Here is an 18,229-nt window from a genome sequence, read left to right as displayed (position 1 = left end):
GTTTTTGCAAGATTAGTGATAGTGCTAGGATATTAGTAGGCATTTAAGATGCATTGTTATGTTTTTCTAGCTTTTCCTAATAGTTACTTCTGTGTGTGTTTATATATATTTTATATATGTGTATGTGTGTGTGTGTGTGTGTGTGTATATATATATATATATATATATATATATATATATATATATATGTAAAATGAAGGTAGTAGTTAGCTAGTTTTTTAGATAATTATAGTTGATAGTTAAATCACTTTTCCTCAAGTCACCTGGGTCAATCAGTTTCTAAAGTTAAAGTAAAGATTTATTCTCAAAAGGTTTAGTTGTAACAAGACTTTGCAAAGCTCATTCAACTCGATCCTTGTCTACCTCATTGGCTTTTTGGTCAAGGACCTCTATTGATGACTTTTGTGCAGCACCTACATGGTCCAAGGTTCATACCTTTATTTCACATTACAAGTTGAACATATCTAGAAATAGATCCTCCTTTGGTTTGCCAGTGATCTGGAATATCCTTCCTTGCTGGCCACCCAAGGTTTATGTAGCTGGGGACTCTGTCCCATTTGTGAGGAAGAATGAAAAGGACAACATCAGGTTTATAAGTTATGTACTCACCACAACTAGGCATCTGTGTTCTCCATTTTCATTCTTCCTCACCTTCCCTCCCATTTTCTTCCCTTTGTGAGAACTTCTTGAACTATGTTTTGAACCTACCGTTCCAGGTTTGAACCCTGTCTTTACTTCCATCTATCCTTTCTCTCTTGGACCAGGGAGATATTAGGCAGCAAACTTGATCGAAAGCAGTGGTGATGGAATAGAGGATTATGGGTAGAGGGAGGAGCTCGAGAGCTGGATCCTAAGTCTAGTGTATGTGGCCGAGTTGGATCCAACGATCAAATCAGAACCCATTAGTGATGAAGAATGAAGATGGACAACACAGATGCCTAGTTGTGGTGAATACATAACTTATAATTAGAGGGGCTAACAAAGGATGTTAAGTTGTCAATCTCGCCTTCATTCTTGCTGGATGGGTTCGGAGCCGATCCTCGGCTCCGACTCGGCACTTGCTTTAGCTTGAGAACTCCTTTTACCAGCTCGAAGCAACCCTATATCCCATGATGCAAGGCGGAACTACCTCAGATCTCGTTTGCCGCTTAGCGAAAGAGGTCTCCTTTTTGCCAGCTGAGGTAAGTTGATATTTTCAGAAAGCTTAGTCAGGGATTTATTTCTCCCTTATTCCCCTTTTTATAGTGTGTAGTGTTTCTACAGCCCACCCTATTTCCCTTATAGTTAAAAAAAAAAAAAAAAAAAAAAAAAAAAAAAAAAACTTTTAAATTCCTTTATAATTCTAAAAGAGTTTTCAGTTAGGCCTAGACCCCCTTGCTTAATCCCTACCTGTGTGTTTGTGTGTTTGGGGATTAATTGTGTGATTGTTGGGGTGTGTGTGACTTTCTTCCTCTAGGACTATGTCTAAGGAAGGCAAGGTCTCAGGCTTCAAGAAGTGTGACTCGTGCTGTCAGAAAATGTCTCTGACAGACGGCCACACTTCTTGTGTTTACTGCCTGGGGCCTTTGCACCTGCAGGACTCCTGTGCTTTGTGTCACTCTTTTAGCCAGAGAGTCCTGCAGGAAAGGAGGAATAAATTGATCCTCCGTGGCTTGCTTAAGCCAGAAGGTTCTCCCTCTAAAACAGGGTCCAGTAAACCTTCTAAGCCTCCGAAGGTTCAGGCTACAGTGTCTAAGCCTCCTCCGGTGGCTCCCGCTCCGTTGGAGCCGAGATCGGCTCCAGCTGGAGCCGATCTTTCTGCTTCTAAAGTAGTGGGCTTGGCACCGATCGGTTCCGACACCCAATCTACTGTTGCCTTGTCGGCTCCGGCTGGAGCCGACACCTTATCCAGCATCGGAGCCGAGAAACCTTCGGCTCCATCTGGAATTCAGGGGACTTCGGCTCCGATGACTTCGTCCCGAAAGAGATCTCTGTCCCCTTCATTGGAGAGTATCCACTCGGCTCCGGGGTCTCCTCTTTTGTCGGAGCGGAGCCATCGGAGCCGATCTTCGAGATCTTCCAGGCTGTCTGACCACGACATAGAGAGGGTGGTAAGCAGGCTGTTAAAGTCGCAGGCACTGGCCCAAATGCTCCATAGCCCGTCTCAGCAGACTTCGGCTATTGCTTCACCTCTTGAACTTCCTCCTCCGACTCCCCACCAGAGTTCGGAGCCGGAGCTTCTCGGGACAGCGACTGTTTCGGCGCCAAAGCCGATACATCCTTCGGCTCCGTCGTCTTCGGCTCCGATCTCCTCCTTGAGACCTTCCTTGGAGGGATCCGGTCGTCGAGTTTCCCTGGTCGGCTCCGAGGGGGCTAGTGGCATTGGACCCTTGTCCGACCCCGCTCTCCCTCTCGGGGCTTCGGCTTTGGTAAGCTCGGCACCGACATCGGCCTTGGAGCCTTCCCTCTCAGTGGAGCCGGAAATTCCTGTTTCCTCGGAACGGGGATATTCCGGTCTCCCGGGGAGGGGAGCCTTTGAGGTGATGAGGAGTGTCCTGGCTCCTGAGCCAGGTCAACGGTCCATCCCTCTAGCTCCTCCCTCTTCGGTGCCTGTAGACACCTCTTGCCAGCCTCTTGCTCTCAGGCCCAGGGATCCATCGCCCCAGGTTTCCCCATTGGGAATTTCCTCCTCTTCCGAAGTTTCTCCTGATCCTGCAGGTGAACCCCCTCGGAAGAGGACGTGTAAGAGGAAACACACAGACTCCCTTGAGTCTACTACATCTGATACCAACTTAGATGAGTCGGAGGGTTCCCCACGATCCCCCTCTGAGGATGTCTCCTTTTCAGACATCCTTGAGCTCCTCAAACAGAGGGGGAATTGGCCATCCACTGATCCCTCCGAGGATGAGTCGGTATACCTGGAGGCTTTTGGATCCCGACCCTCCACCTCCTGGGTGTCTCCGCCTTTCGACCCACTTATGCAGGTAGTGGCTCGAAAGGCGTGGGCAGCTCCAGATTCTGTAGAACCTGTCCCCAGGAGACCATCCAAGTTTATTACGGCCCCTACGGACAAACAGTTTCTTTCCAAGGGCGTCTCTGTGGATGCTATGGTGGTGGCGGCTGCCACTAAGAAGGAACTTGCGGATCCTTCAGTACCTGTCCATCCTCCTAACAAGGATTCTAGGACCATGGACCGGTATGGAAAGCGGATGTTTTCTTCAGCGACCTTTGCTATGCGTTCGCTGAACTACCTTTGTCACTTCACCAGGCTTCAAAGAGATATTCTCAAGGAACTAGGTGAAGTGGTCCAGGATCCTTCTGCTGCTGGGGCTCAAGAAAAGATTGCCTCACAGCTAGCAATCCTGAATTCCTTATCCAACTCCTCCATGCGGCTCATATCCTATGCAGCCGATGGAGCAAGCAGGGCCGCAGGCACAGGAGTGGCTCTTAGACGTCAAGCCTGGATGCGGCTTTGTAATTTTGCGGACCCCTTTAAGGCGTCTTTCACCAATACCCCCTTTGATGGTTCGGCTTTGTTCGGACCTCAGGTGAAGGATACCTTGACCAGGTGTGAGCAGGATGGTAAAACTCTTTCTGCCATTGGAGTCCATTTTTCCACCCCTTCTAGACCATATCCCAAGGGTCAGAAGGGAGGGAAGATGTGGTTCCGCAAAGCCCAAGGAGCTACACCGGACACACATGGTCAGTTTACCCCCAGAGGCAGAGGGGGTAACAATAATAGACGCCGCCCTAGAGGCGGGGGGGGGTCCTCAGAACTAGGGCAACAGGGAGTCTCTTCCTGAGAAGCCCTTTCAGCACCCCTGAGGTGTTGCCCGACTGTCCACCCTTGGAGGCAGTCGGGGGAAGGATTTTGCTGTACCCAGTAGTCTGGCATTCCCTCTCACAAGATATGTGGGTACAGTCGATCATATCCGAGGGTTACAAAATCCCCTTCGAAAGGTATCCCGTACCTCAACAATCCCTTCCAGACATCTCACCCGGTCAAAGGGATTTGGCAGAACAGGAGGTTTCAAAGCTCCTAGGAAAAAGAGCCGTCCAGACTGTTCCGGCAGACCAAGTAGGATCCGGCGTCTACTCGAGATTCTTTTTGGTCCCCAAAAGGACGGGAGATTGGAGACCAATATTAGACCTGAGCAGTCTAAACAGATTTGTCAAGAAGGCAAGATTCCGGATGGTCACGCTTCAGTCCATTCTGCCCTTTCTGGGCAAGGACAACTGGATGTGCTCTATAGACCTTCAGGACGCGTACTATCACATAAAGATTCACAGGCGCTCCAGAAGGTTTCTCCGCCGGCTAGGGACCAGTCATTACCAATTCAGAGCCCTGCCCTTTGGCCTCACTTCAGCCCCCAGAGTGTTTACCAAATGCATGGCAGTGGTCACAGCTCATCTGAGACGTCAAGGATTCCAGGTGTTTCCTTATTTGGACGACTGGCTCCTCTCTGCCACCACCAGGTGTCAGCTTCTTCAGACCAGAGACTACACTCTGCAGCTTTGCAGGAGTTTGGGAATTTCAGTAAATTTAGAAAAATCTTCTCTGCGGCCTTGCCAATCTATCACCTTTATAGGCGCAGAATTAAACACCGTCAAAATGCTAGCCAGACTAACAGATCAAAGAATTCTGGACATCCAAAAATTTGTTCGGATTTTATTGCAGAGCAGCAAGGTCAAAGCCAGATTGATACTAAAGGTTCTAGGTCTTATGGCTGCGGCCATTGTTCTTCTACCACTGGCTTGCTTCCACATGCGTCTTCTGCAGTGGATGTTATTCACTCAGTGGTCGTACCACAGTCTTCCGATGAGGCACGAAATCTTAGTCACACAATCGTGCAGAACTCATCTGAACTGGTGGATATCTTCCCCTCTTCTTCATCAGGGCCGACCCTTTGTTTTCCCTCCTCCAGTTGCCACAGTTACTACGGATGCCTCTCTGATCGGGTGGGGGGGGCATTATCAGGGCAGGATGGTCCACGGGACGTGGCAACCCATAGAATACCATCTGCACATCAATGTCCTGGAGATGAGAGCGGTGCTTTTAACGTTGCAAGCCCTCAACGACTTTCTTCCCACTGGGACTATTGCAGTACAAACGGACAACATGTCCGTGGTCTGGTACATCAACAAGCAGGGCGGGACCAGGTCCTATCCGTTGTGTCGAGAAGCTCTCAGACTTTGGCAATGGGCAATCTCCTCTCATCGGTTTCTGATAGCAACGCACATCCCCGGCAGGTCCATCCTCTTGGCGGACAGGCTGAGCAGATCCATTCTGATGCCTCACGAGTGGTCTCTCAATCAATCTGTAGTGGATCAGATTTTTCTGAAGTGGGGCACACCTTGTTGCGATTTTTTTGCTACACCTCAAAACAAGTGCCCCGATTTTTTCACCCTCTTTCCCCTACCAGGCCAACCCCTGAGAGACTCTCTAACCCAGGATTGGCCCCGGGGACTTCTGTACGCTTTTCCTCGATTTCCCTTGATTCCACAAGTCATTCAGAAAGTCACCGTTTTGAGGACCAAGTTGATTCTCATTGCCCCTTACTGGCCTCGACAAATTTGGTTTCCGTCTCTGCATCGTCACCTCCTGGTGCAGCCCTGGCATCTGGACCCAGTTCCGGATCTCTTGATCCACCAGTCGGGTCAACAGCACCGGGCCATTCATTCTCTCAACCTCACTGCTTGGTTGCTCCACTTCCTTCCCTAGCCAGGCTTCCGATGATCTCTGATTCTGTCAGAGACATCTTAGTATCTTCTTTAAAGTCGTCCACCAGAACTGTTTATGCTAGCAAGTGGCGACGTTTTTCTATTTGGGCAAATTCCAGAAATATTGATCCCTTTACTGCTCCTGTGCATTCTGTTTTAGATTTCCTGGCTGAGATTTTTCAGTCAGGATCTTCTTCATCTACAGTTAAAGTTCAACTGGCTGCTATTTCCAAGTATCATGTTGGCTTGCATGATAATAACATTATGTCTCATAGATTATGCAAGGCCTTTCTTAGAGGAGTTTTTCTCCTAAAGCCGCCGATAAAGCATCCTCCTGCGCAATGGGATCTAAATTTAATGTTGGCATCCTTGATGTTACCTCCCTTCGAACCGTCTGCTTCATGTTCTTTGAAATTTTTGACCTGGAAAACTATATTTTTACTGGCTGTAACTTCAGCAAGAAGGGTTTCCGAGATTCAAGCTCTCTGCATCCGTTCCCCTTATTTGGTTTTTCATAAGGACAGGGTATCCTTAAGAACGAACCCGTCCTTTCTCCCCAAAGTTGTGTCTCAAACCAATATTAATCAATCCATAGATCTACCAGTCTTTTTCCCAAACTATTCTGACAGAGCTGAACAAAAGCTTCATTTTTTGGATGTCCATCGTCAGCTCAGGTACTATTTGCATAGAACGAAACAATTCAGGAAATCGGACCAATTGTTTGTCTCCTATGCAGAAAACAGGATAGGTCTCCCAGTGTCTAAAGTGACCTTATCCAGATGGTTGTCTTCCACCATTTCCTATGTGTACTCTCTCAGAGGCAAGCAACTACCTTCTAAACCGAAAGCACACTCAACCAGGAGTCTATCCACTTCTGTAGCCTTTCAGGATAGACTACCCATTGATACCATTTGTGCAGCAGCTACTTGGGCCACTCCTCATACCTTTGTCTCTCATTACAAGTTAGACTTGGCCTTCAGAGACAGGGCCAGTTTTGGTTCCACAGTTCTCAAGAGTCTGTTCCATTGAGCCACCCAGGATACAGGTGCTAGGGACGCGGTCCCATCCAGCAAGAATGAAGGCGAGATTGACAACTTAACATTTAGAAGTTATGTACCTACCATAACGTTCCATGTTAGTTGTCTTCTCTCGCCTTCTTTCTTGCGTCCCTCCCTCCTTCCCCCTGGCCTGGACAGATCTTGAAGAGTTCCTATCAGGTTGTTTCCTCCTGAGTTTTCATTAGAGGACTCTTTATTATGAACTTGGGTTTCCTAAATATGTTAGGTTAGTCCTTAGCAGGGTAGGTTAGCTACCAAACGAGATCTGAGGTAGTTCCGCCTTGCATCATGGGATATAGGGTTGCCTCGAGCTGGTAAAAGGAGTTCTCAAGCTAAAGCAAGTGCCGAGTCGGAGCCGAGGATCGGCTCCGAACCCATCCAGCAAGAAAGAAGGCGAGAGAAGACAACTATCATGGAACGTTATGGTAGGTACATAACTTCTAATTAAAGTATTACAAAGTAAGGGGAAACTCTCAGAACAAGAGGAGGCACTATTGCAGAGTGCTAAAGAGAAAATAGAGGAGTACCTGGATAATAAGTAAGATTGCTGCTAAGCAACTGTTTTTGATGATAACTCCAGACCACAAAAACTTTTGGCACATTAACTTGGGTAACAACAAGTGGAGGGGGTTGTTGTTAAACTTAGGGAGCCTATAACAAGAAAAATAACCAGAGATCCTGTAATGGTATTGGAGGTATTTTGGAAAATTTGTATAAAGCAGAGAAGTTGAGAAATCAAGAAAAAGCACAAATGGAAATGTTTATGGAAGATTTAAATATGCCAAGGTTAGAGGTAGATGAGGCTCAACAACTAACAGTTAAGATGAAAAATGAGATAAAAATGATGGTGTATAAACAGTCTGTAGGAAGAGATGGTATTCTGGTGGACGTTTTGAAGTTAGGAGGAGGGAAATGTAATAAAAAGTTTGAAGGTTTTATCAGTATTTTAAAAGGGGGCACCAACATCTTGGAAAAAAGCTGTGATGGCTGTTGTAATACCTAAAGATGGTAAAGACCCATCTGATCCAGCTTCATATATGCTCATCTCAATTCTAAACCATGATTATAAAGTCTTTATAAATGCAATGGCTAAAACAATGGTAAAGGTGATACCAGAATTGATAGATATGGACCAGTGTGGTTTTGTGGAGGGGAGGCAAACATTTGACAACATTAATAAAATGATGATTCAGAGGGAAGCAGACTAAGAAAATACTGTTATTCCTAGTTCTGGTTGCAGAGAAGGCATTCAACAGAGTTAGCTGGAATTTTATGAATAGGACATTGGAATCATTTGCATTTTTAAAAAAATAAGGTTAATTAGAAAGATATACGAGGGATCGGAGGCAAAAATCAAAGTGGGAGGGTCCTCTCGTATGAAGTATGTCTAAACAGAGGAACCAAGAAGGGGTGACCTCTTTCCCGTTTCATTATTTGTTGAAAAAAAAAAAAGAAAAACCTAGCCAAGCTAGAATTTGCACTGTGTGATTCCTTGAAACCTGTTGTAAGAGGATTATGGGATATATGCAAATGACATCTAAAAACACAGTAGTCACGAACAAACAGCTTTAATGAAGCTTTCGGGTCTACACACTTCATCAGCACATATGCTGATGAAGGGTGTAGACCCAAAAGCTTCATTAAAGCTGTTTGTTTGTGACTACTGTGTTTTTGGATACTACTTGACATTTTCTGATCTAGTGTATTTTCATGATATATGCAAATGACCCCTTAAGGACACCAGGTGTTTCAGCTATATGGTTGTTCTGAATGCACATGACATTTCTTAAGTCAATTAATGAACAAATTCAGGCCAATAAGGCGAAAACCCCACTAGCTGTGGACATGCATGTTTCAGTCTTGTTATGACATCATCAGGACAGCATACGTGGACTGTTTGGCTAACCTTTAGAAAAGCAGGTTTGTTGTACCCAGATGTTGTCCCTAACCATTAGGGTGTTTGCAAAATATCCCATCTAATAACTAAATAAAAGAGTAAACAGGGCACACAGCAAATCTGACTGGAAAAAACGACAAGAAAAACCTAGCCAAGCAGTAGTTGCAGCTTGGCTCAGGCTGCAGGGGCCCCAGGTCTTTCCTTAACTGGAGGACTGTCTCCTAACCGCTTCCACAAACATTTCACTGATCAAGGACAGAGATTCTTTGCTCCAGCTATGTCTGTCCATGGACATAGCAGTAAATTGAGAAATCCAGCCTGAAACTTGTTCAAGTACTGGAATGTATTGGTTGCATCTGGATATGGTCACTCAGCAGCCAGATTACCACACTCATGACTAAATTCTTCTTGTTTGCAGGCTTCTTACATCCATTAGGTTCAGAAACCCTCCACAACCTGAGTTCTTCATCCCCTTGGGCATATGGCCCCCTCTGTCTAGTTCCTTTGGTGAGGTTCCACGTGTGGGTACTACAATGGACTCTGGCGAATGGTCTTACCCGACTCATCCGATGAACTTTCCAGGTTCTCTAACAAGTGCATGTAGTCATCACATTTGGTCATGGCTGGATTCTACTCTGGTTGTGGCAGGTTGATAGTGAAACTGGGTTGATGTGGAAGACAGTGGTTTTGTAGTTCTGTTGGGATGAAGTTAGGGGTAAGTGATTTTTTTTTTTTAATGGAGGTGCCTGGTTGAATGAAGTGCGAGATATGTACCTGTTGTGTAACTCACCACATCATCAGCACGTAGTAGGAGTTGAAGTTGATGTAGATTAAGTGGAAGTTTATGAAAATGAAGAGTAGTAGAAAAGCTAGTATATAATCATGGAGGATACTGTCAAGTGTTTGGTACGTTGAGAGGGGGAAGACTCAATTTTACTTGGAAGGGTCTGTAGATTAAAAAAGTCTTGGAACCTTTATTTGGCCTGTGGACTGATATGCCCAGTACTTGAGTAAGTAGGATGTAGTGGTTGAACATACAAACCCTCGACGTTAAATCAGTGAAGACTGCACATTTTAGGAGTTCTTTATCCATGATACAGAGAATGTAGCTTGTTAGGTTCCATAGGTCAATCAGAGTACTTTTCCCAGGACAGAAAACATGCTGTTTATTAGTGAGTAAGTGATATTTTGCAGGTAGGTTATGAGCTGCTAACTAACAAGTTCTTCTAGAGTTTTGTCCCATGGTCATTATTGAGACTGGTCAGAAATGTGACTGCCAGTGGTTGGTTTTGAATTTTTTGCACTAGTTTGATGTAAGTAGATTTCCAGATAAGAGTATTGTGGTTGCAGTACTGTAAATAAAGCTGAGTCTATTCTGTTGCAAAAATGATCTGCCATTGTCTTGCTTAGTTTTTAAAATGTTTTTATAAATTATAGAGTTATCTTTTAAAGGTTGTGTGATATGTAATTCTGTTTCAGTAATTTGCCATTTGTTTGTGTCCAGGTACTCTCAATGCTGCCTGCAGACTGCTGAGGCAACAAAATGCCGAAGTTCTGGAATGTACTGTTGTGCTAGAGCTGAAAGAACTTAATGGTTCTGAAAATATGAAACCAGTCCCTGTGCATTCTCTCATTTCATTGAACTAGATTTATATGGTATCTTGGTGTACTTTGATTTAATGTTGTATTGTTTCTTTGTTGCTGTTTCAGCAGATGGGTGAAGTTTAGAACTCTCAATTTTTGGCTTAAGTTGGAAGAATTCTTTCCCCTCCCCTGCAGTTTAGTTTTTTACTCTTCCACTCAAATTTTATTATGCATTTGAAGCTGTGGAAGTATACGTGTTTTCATCTTGCTGAAGATGAACAACATCAAGAACAGTATTTTGTGCCACATTCTGCAGCTGTACAAGGCTTTCCGATTACCTCTGTATGTATTGCTCTAAGATCAGAAAAGTCATCCGCAGATATGGTATATTGCAGTCAAAGATACTTTCTGTAAATGCTGGCATTAATTTAATTAATACATAATTAAATTTAATTTAATTAATACATAATTAAATTAATGCAGTCAATCTAATTCAGTAACTCAGTTGTGTAGTTTGACCTTCTTAGCTACTTTTTACCTCTTGTGCATTTGAGTTGAATCCTATAAGACAATAATTTAATGTAAGTTATGACCTAATCTCATAAATGTTATTTTGCATATGTAAGTTATTTTAGTGGATATTTTGTGCTGTACTTAACAGAGGCCTATTTTTGAACTACACCATGTGTCTGTCTAGTATTTGTATTAGTAGTACTTATGTTCTGTAGTCCCAGAGATTAATTTGAGAAAGATCATGTTTATGGCAGTTGTACATTACAGAATTGTACTCTGAAGAACTAAAGAGATTACGAGGCTGTATTTTGATGTAAGACATGAAACTCTGTTGTTATCCTCAGTCATTGGAGGGCTTTGCATAAAGCAGATGATGTCCAGGGCAGGCCAAAGAGGTATCTGTAATCCACACACAGATTACATCCACCTTAAGTTTCACAAACGTAAAATATTTACATGTATTATAAATTTTAGTCTTTTTCCTGCAACTTTCCTTTCCATGTTAGTAAAGACCATACTAAAAGCCTGAGGTATAGAGCTGGGCTTCTTTAGTCCTTATGGTTATTCTTGCAAGACTGCACATGTGGATTTTCCAGTGGTACCTACAGAAATTGTGATGCCAGAACTTGCACCTGTTAGAAAGGGTAATCCCACAATCTCTGCAATTTAGGAAGCGTTCCATTGGTGGCATTGTCAGATAAGATCTAACCCATTGATGCTCTTTGCAAAAAACTGTGGGTTACAAACTTAGATAATGGACACTTCTGACCAGTCCTGGGGAGTGCATGTGGTTGTTTTGAAGGAGTGAAGGAAGCACCTAAGTATCAGAGAAATGTTGCCCATTATTTCTGCAGTGCAATTATTTAAGGCACCATCTTCTCTGGGAGTCCTCTCTCTGATCACGAACAGATCTATGGTCACATGGTATATTAACAGTCACCCGCTCCCATTCCTACCGACTGTGCAGGATAGCATGGATGGCCTGAGAACTGGACTCTAAACAGAATATTTTACTTTGAACTCACTAAGATCTCATCAGAGCAGAATGTTCTGTTGGAGCAGCTGAGCAGATAAAAGCACAATCTCCACATGTGTACTCTTTAAGTGGTATGGTGCAGAGGGTACCTCAACAGTAGACCTGTTTACCTTATTGGTAAAGAGCCAGTCCCTCAAGTTATTCTCAGAGTTTACCTGCAAGATGGCTTTAGTAGTTGGTGCCTTTGTATAGCACATCTTTTTTAGCGATTTTCCCTTATCTTATTCCTGAGTCTTAATGTATTGCAAAAAGCAGTCCAAGAGAAAGCTAGATGGATCTTTGCTGTTTGTCTATGGCCAAGACAGACACTGTTTTCCCTTCTCAAGTGAGGAAGCAATGAAGGCCCAAGGATCTTTTAGCTTATTCTTCATTCTGCTACTGCAGCAGAGGATCTCTGGTGCACCTAAATGTAAAACACCTGAAAGATAACCCTAATTCCACAATGAAAGTTCCCTTACTGCGCAAGAAATCTTACCTGGCCCAGTGGAGCAGTTTCTCAGCCTGGTGCAGATACAAGGGCATCTGATCTAAAGGGATAGGGACAAGCCCTCTCTGTATTACTTGAAAAGGGATTTCATATGCATAAATTAAAGTACTGCTGCCTGTCATATCTTCTTATTTATTTTTTTGACCACCAGGCCATTAGCAAAAATAATTTTTGAAGAGCAGTCCAGACCACACAGGAAACCAGTGTTTCCTCCATGGGACTTGAACTTTCTGCTGGAAAAGCTGACTTTTGCTACCTTTGAACAAGTGGCCTCTGCTACCACAACATTTCTTCCATGGAAAGCCTTATTCTTGGTAACTATCACATCAGCCAGTAGACTGAGCTGTAAACAGCTGATGTGTGATGAACACAGGACAGGGTGTGGGGCGTAGGACTGGACCTTATGTTATGCCCAGAGTAGTATCTGAAGTGTGTCTCTCTACCTAATCATTTTTCTTTGTAAACCTTCTAAAAATAGGTAGAAACTTATTCACCTCCTGGATATGCATAAACAGCTGCAGTTCTGCTCAAATAGTGCTAAGGACTATAGGTAGATAATATTTTCTTGTGGTGTGATCACCACGGATAGGTACTGCATGGTCAAATTAGAGCCCATTCTTCCATGGCAGCATCTCCTACAACAGCTTTTTTGAGGAATGTGCCTGAACAAAGCATTTGTGAGACAGCTACATGGGTCTTCATTCATATATTTTCTGGCCACTGCAAGTTGATGGTATTTTCCAGATTCTAGGAAGTTTTTATTGCACCACTCCTGTAGAATATGCCAGCTCCCTCGCTGAGTTTCTGCTTTTAGTACTGTCCCATATGTAATGGATCATACTACAGTACTGTAGTGTAGGCGGTAGCCCATTCATCCTCCTTGGACAATAATCTCTTGAATTTTACCTAGTGAGAGTAAAGGCTCCCTCTTTCCTGTCCTACAACTCAGGCCTGTCCTGTGGTCAGGAAATGCCCTAATTTGTTCATTGCAGCTTTACCCCACTGGTGGCTTCTCTACTCTCCACCCCCAAAAAGGGAAAAAAAAGCTTCTTAGAAACAAGCTGAATATGGAGTTTATGCCCCTGCCATATATACTGTGCTTATTACTGATACTCTTAATATTGAGAGAGCTGCTCGACATAAGTGCATGTGAAACATCTGGATGAGTGGACATCTGGTAATGAGTCAGCTCTATGACAAGACAATCAACTTGTTGAAAACTCGAAAAAAATATCGAAGAGACCATATGACTGAGTTTCCAAAAACTCGAACATAAAAAAACCCCCACAAATCTACATTTTTTTTTTGCGGGGTGGGCAAGCTCCCACTGTACACCCCCTATACCCCTGTAAATTATATATACTAGCTCTGAGGATGCACTAGAGTAAGGAAAATGGTAACTTTCCCAATCCTCACTGTACAGCGATCTCCACTGAAAAACTCGATAATATGATCCCGACCATATGGAGTTCAAGTTTCTGAAAACTCTATCAAGTGATAGGGACCCATTGAAGCATTTTGCGGCAGTAATAGTAACAAAATTTCTATCCTTATGATGAGTTTCCTTACACAAGTCTAATTTCCTTGGAAATGAAAACAGAAAGAGGAGGGAGATTGGTTTACTACAATTGAAAGTATTACAGCACAGGGAATCCACAGACTGTAAGACACGTCTACATTAAATGATTGAAGAATTGCTTCTTTCAGCCAGCTTTAGTTAAAATATGGAGTAGATGATGCTCATTTCATTTGATCCTTCCTCAGGAATTTTTAAATGTTTAAATCTAAGAATTTGGAACTCCAAATCTGGTAAATTTAGGAGCTAAAATGTGGCTTCTCAACAGTCCATGATGTGACTTGCAGGCTTCAAATTGCCTGTAGTGTAATAACTTTAAAAGCAAAAGTAGTAAAACACAGTTCTACTTCCTCTTTTTCTTGGCTGTCATTTAGTGTGTGTGTGTGTGTGTGTATTCAAAAAGTGTACAGCACCAACAAAAAACAAACCAATGCTATTTAGTGAAGTTGGTTACTTTATTAGACCTTTTTCGGTCTAAAAGTAGCTTCAGCAGTAATGACTGATACGGCAACTCCTCCATTTAATATATATACATATACAGACACACACACACACACGAAGAGAGGGGGGAGTATGGAATATAAGTAAACATTACAAATTTGCTATATGTTAGTATTGTGAAGAAATTACATCAACAGAATGTTTAATCAAAAACACAAAAGCAAGTGTTTTTGTTTGGGGAGTAAGGCCCACTATACTACTGCATCTTCAAACTTTCACTATTTCAAGACTGCACAACAGATGGGAGAAGAAGAAACTTCCTTAACCCCACTCTTCACCAGCACTGGATGCGCACACACACATGCACACACTTGCGTGTGTGTGTTTGTATATGTGTGTGTATGTATACTTATGTGTGTGTGTGTGTGTGTGTATATATGGGTCTACTTCGAATGCCCGAACCGCCGATTCACCGACAGGGAAATGACCGACGCCAGAAACCCGACAACACACAAACCCGACAACGCGAAACACCGAACACCATAACACCGACACACTACACGTCAACAACACAGTACACTACAACACATATCCACTAGCCCTAACCCAAACCCTAACCCTAAGGTCCGACACTACCGCACACACTCCCTACCTGCACCCTAACCCTAACTCACTTACACACCCCAAACCCCAAGCTCCGACACTACCGCACACTCCCTACCTGCACCCTAACCCTAACTCACTTACACACCCCAAACCCCAAGCTCCGACACTACCGCACACACTCCCTACCTGCACCCTAACCCTAACTCACTTACACACCCCAAACCCCAAGCTCCGACACTACCGCACACACTCCCTACCTGCACCCTAACCCTAACTCACTTACACACCCCAAACCCCAAGCTCCGACACTACCGCACACACTCCCTACCTGCACCCTAACCCTAACTCACTTACACACCCCAAACCCCAAGCTCCGACACTACCGCACACTCACCTATCACACACCCTAACCCTACATCCCTGAGTATTCAACACTTACCTGTCCGCTCCCTACTCCTACATCCCTCACTATCGCATACTTACCAGGTCGCGCTTACACATTCCCCTTGTCGGTCTTCCGTCTGTCGGGATTCGAGCGTGTCGGTCAACTGCGTTGTCGGGTTTCTGGCGTCGGTCATTTCCCTGTCGGTGAATCGGCGGTTCGGGCATTCGAAGTAGACCCGTATATATATATATATATATATATATATATATATATATATATATGTATATATGTGTGTGTGTGTTTATATATGGTAACATTTCAGTAGGCCGACACACCAGAATATCTACAGAATGAAAGGAGACTGCAAAAGGCCGACAGTTGTGCAAGGTCAACAATCCTCAGGTGAGGGAAATATTCTCTTTCTGTGGGATTGTGCAATCTGAGAGTTAATAAACAAATGTATGCTACAAATATATATATATATATATATATATATATATATATATATATATATATATATATAAAATATTAGAAAATCTATGTATGTATATTATTAGCAGGGGGTGTGGGGGTGCAGGCAGCCTAGCCCCCACTGCAAAAAAATGTTATTTTGGAGGTGTTTTTGGTTGCACACCATGAGGATTTTACTTGAACATATATAGTTTGAGGCATTTCCAATGTCTACCTTTTGCGGTCGACTTTCTTGCTATCGACATTGTAGTGTGTCAACCTAGTGAGGTTTATGATATTAATGTTAATGTGATTTATGCATAAACATATATATATATATATATATATATATATATATATATATATATATATATATATATACACACATACACAGGCAGGCACATTTTTTTTAAATAAAATTCTTGACCGTGTTTTTTATCCCGTTTTGTACACTGTCCATTCACCTCTTGTACTTCTCTTGTTGATCAGGCATTATTTAGGGGCAGCTTTAACAAGTGTGATATGATTGCAAAAGAAAGGCATTTGGAGGAATATGAGCCAGTGGATTAGCTGATAATGACGAACAATTGAGGAATAAAAATTAATGCATTCACTTATATTTTTGATACTAGTCTTTTATTTGCCTTCAACATACTAAGCAACATGCAGTGTGATGTCACACAATCTTAGTGAATAGATCCTAAAATTCAGGTAAACTAAATTTGTCATCTAGCTATAATGTAACTCCTTGCTTTCAGCATAATCATAGGAAGTACAAGGCTCTTCGACCAGAGGCTGTGTGTGCCTTGCCAGTAAACATTCTCAGGCTCTACAAACCTTTTCAAAGACTGCAAAACTTGTATGTTGTAGTGTGTATTTTATGGCATCCATCCGTTTATCTAAGCTACGTTTGAAGGCCAATATGGGATATTTTGTCGGTGTGACCTATTCACCGTTTGGTTTCGATGTTTGGGATATTTTGAGTCACCCTAAAGTTTATGGATATCTGGCTATGTTTTACATTCTGTGTTGCCAAAGTATGGCCAAACAATCAATTTATACTGTACTGATAAGCCCAGGAGAGGGTTGAAACATAGCATGTCTATAGCTAGTGGAGGGTTTGGCTGCATTGGCTCGAATATACTGGTAAAAACTTACAAAAAGTAAAAAGTGGTCATTCAGAAGCCACATAGCTGAAGCACTGGTATGCCCTTAAGGGGTCATTTGCTTATATCCAATGGACCTCCACTGTAGGATGTTTAAAATATTACAAAATGAAAACTCTAAGCTTGGATTTTGTTGTAGTTTTTACAAAATATATGGTATTAGATTTGTGATACAAGGAATACATGGATATTGATGCAAAGGATATATGCCTTAAAGTGTCCCTGTAATGATATGTGGGAGAAAGCAAGAAACCTTTTAAGGTCAGACTTTTAGTACATGTACGGGACATTATTAATACCAAAAGGGAAAGGCCTGTAGATGAGCATTTTTAAAAATCCATAAGGAAGAAGTTGTAGGTCTGTCTATAAAGTACAGTTTTAGAAAAAGTTAATGTTGGCCAATATGACGGTGTCCTTATTAAAATAAATTGTATAAAAAAATCTTTGTATATATTGAAATTTAATGCTTTGGTTCCAAATGGGTTAAATCTGGAATATAACTTGAGGTTTTTATATAATTGTTTGATTTAATAGAGTGTTAATTATGTAATTAGGTATGGCAGGTGATTTTTTTAGTTTCACTCCTTGAAGGCTTTGTTAGCGGAGACATTAGAGAGATAATAAACAGTGTGTGCAGTTTACTGGCTGGTCTTTTCTTTTTGTTTTACTAAATAGTTCATGTGATCTTTTCACCTTGCAAGTTGATTGTTGTAGTGTTGACTAACACTGTTTGTTATATTGAGAAAAAGGAGTTTTTTGATAATAGGATCCCTGAGGGCATGTAAATGAAAGTACAGATCTCTCCTTATGGGCGTATATGATAAGGAGGACAGCAACAGTGATTCCAGCTTTTCCTGATAACTAAGATTTTTGAGGACCAGAACCTCTTTTGTTAGAAACGTCTTTATGTTGTTGATGTATTTAGTGTGAAGGATGCCAAAGGGTGCATTACATTCTAGATCTAACCATGGCAGACAGGAGGTGAACATTAACTTCCTTGGTTTTAGATGAGAGATGCCTTTTGTGATTGATTAATTCTGATAATACATTTTTAAAGGAACTTGGGGGGGGGGGGTGGAAGGAAAATACATAGTCATGAAGGATATATAGGAAAAACAACATGCAGACTAGCGCAGCTGTTAACAAGTGCACACAAACATAGGATCATAGGAAGTTACTAGGCTATTGGCCCTGTGGCCCTTGTAAGCCTAGCCAAGAATTTAGCTCATGTTCCATATACATTCCAGGGCAGACTAGAGGCAGTCATCCACAAGATGAAGGAAGAAGGATTTTTGCAGTAAAGAATTGGGCGGGGAACTGAACTTGCACA

At 42.6% G+C, this 18,229-nt stretch overlaps 1 protein-coding gene across 2 annotated transcripts in view; it reads left to right on the top strand.

The window, feature by feature from the left end:
* The window catches only part of APRT (adenine phosphoribosyltransferase), a 670,278-nt gene extending 659,358 nt beyond the window's left edge, over positions 1-10,920 (top strand). For both annotated transcript variants that reach the window (XM_044081700.1, XM_044081701.1), the window contains exon 5: positions 10,160-10,920. In XM_044081700.1, coding sequence (XP_043937635.1) covers positions 10,160-10,302 — 143 coding nt within the window. In that variant the 3' untranslated portion in view covers positions 10,303-10,920. The remainder of the gene's footprint in view (positions 1-10,159) is intronic.
* Positions 10,921-18,229: the final 7,309 nt, after the last annotated feature.

Source organism: Protopterus annectens, chromosome 8.part1 (genome assembly GCF_019279795.1).
Source record: "Protopterus annectens isolate FY-2018-M chromosome 8.part1, PAN1.0, whole genome shotgun sequence".
NCBI lineage: Eukaryota > Metazoa > Chordata > Ceratodontiformes > Protopteridae > Protopterus > Protopterus annectens.
The sequence above is the reverse complement of the archived record's forward strand: the minus strand, read 5'-3'. Positions and strand labels throughout refer to the sequence as shown.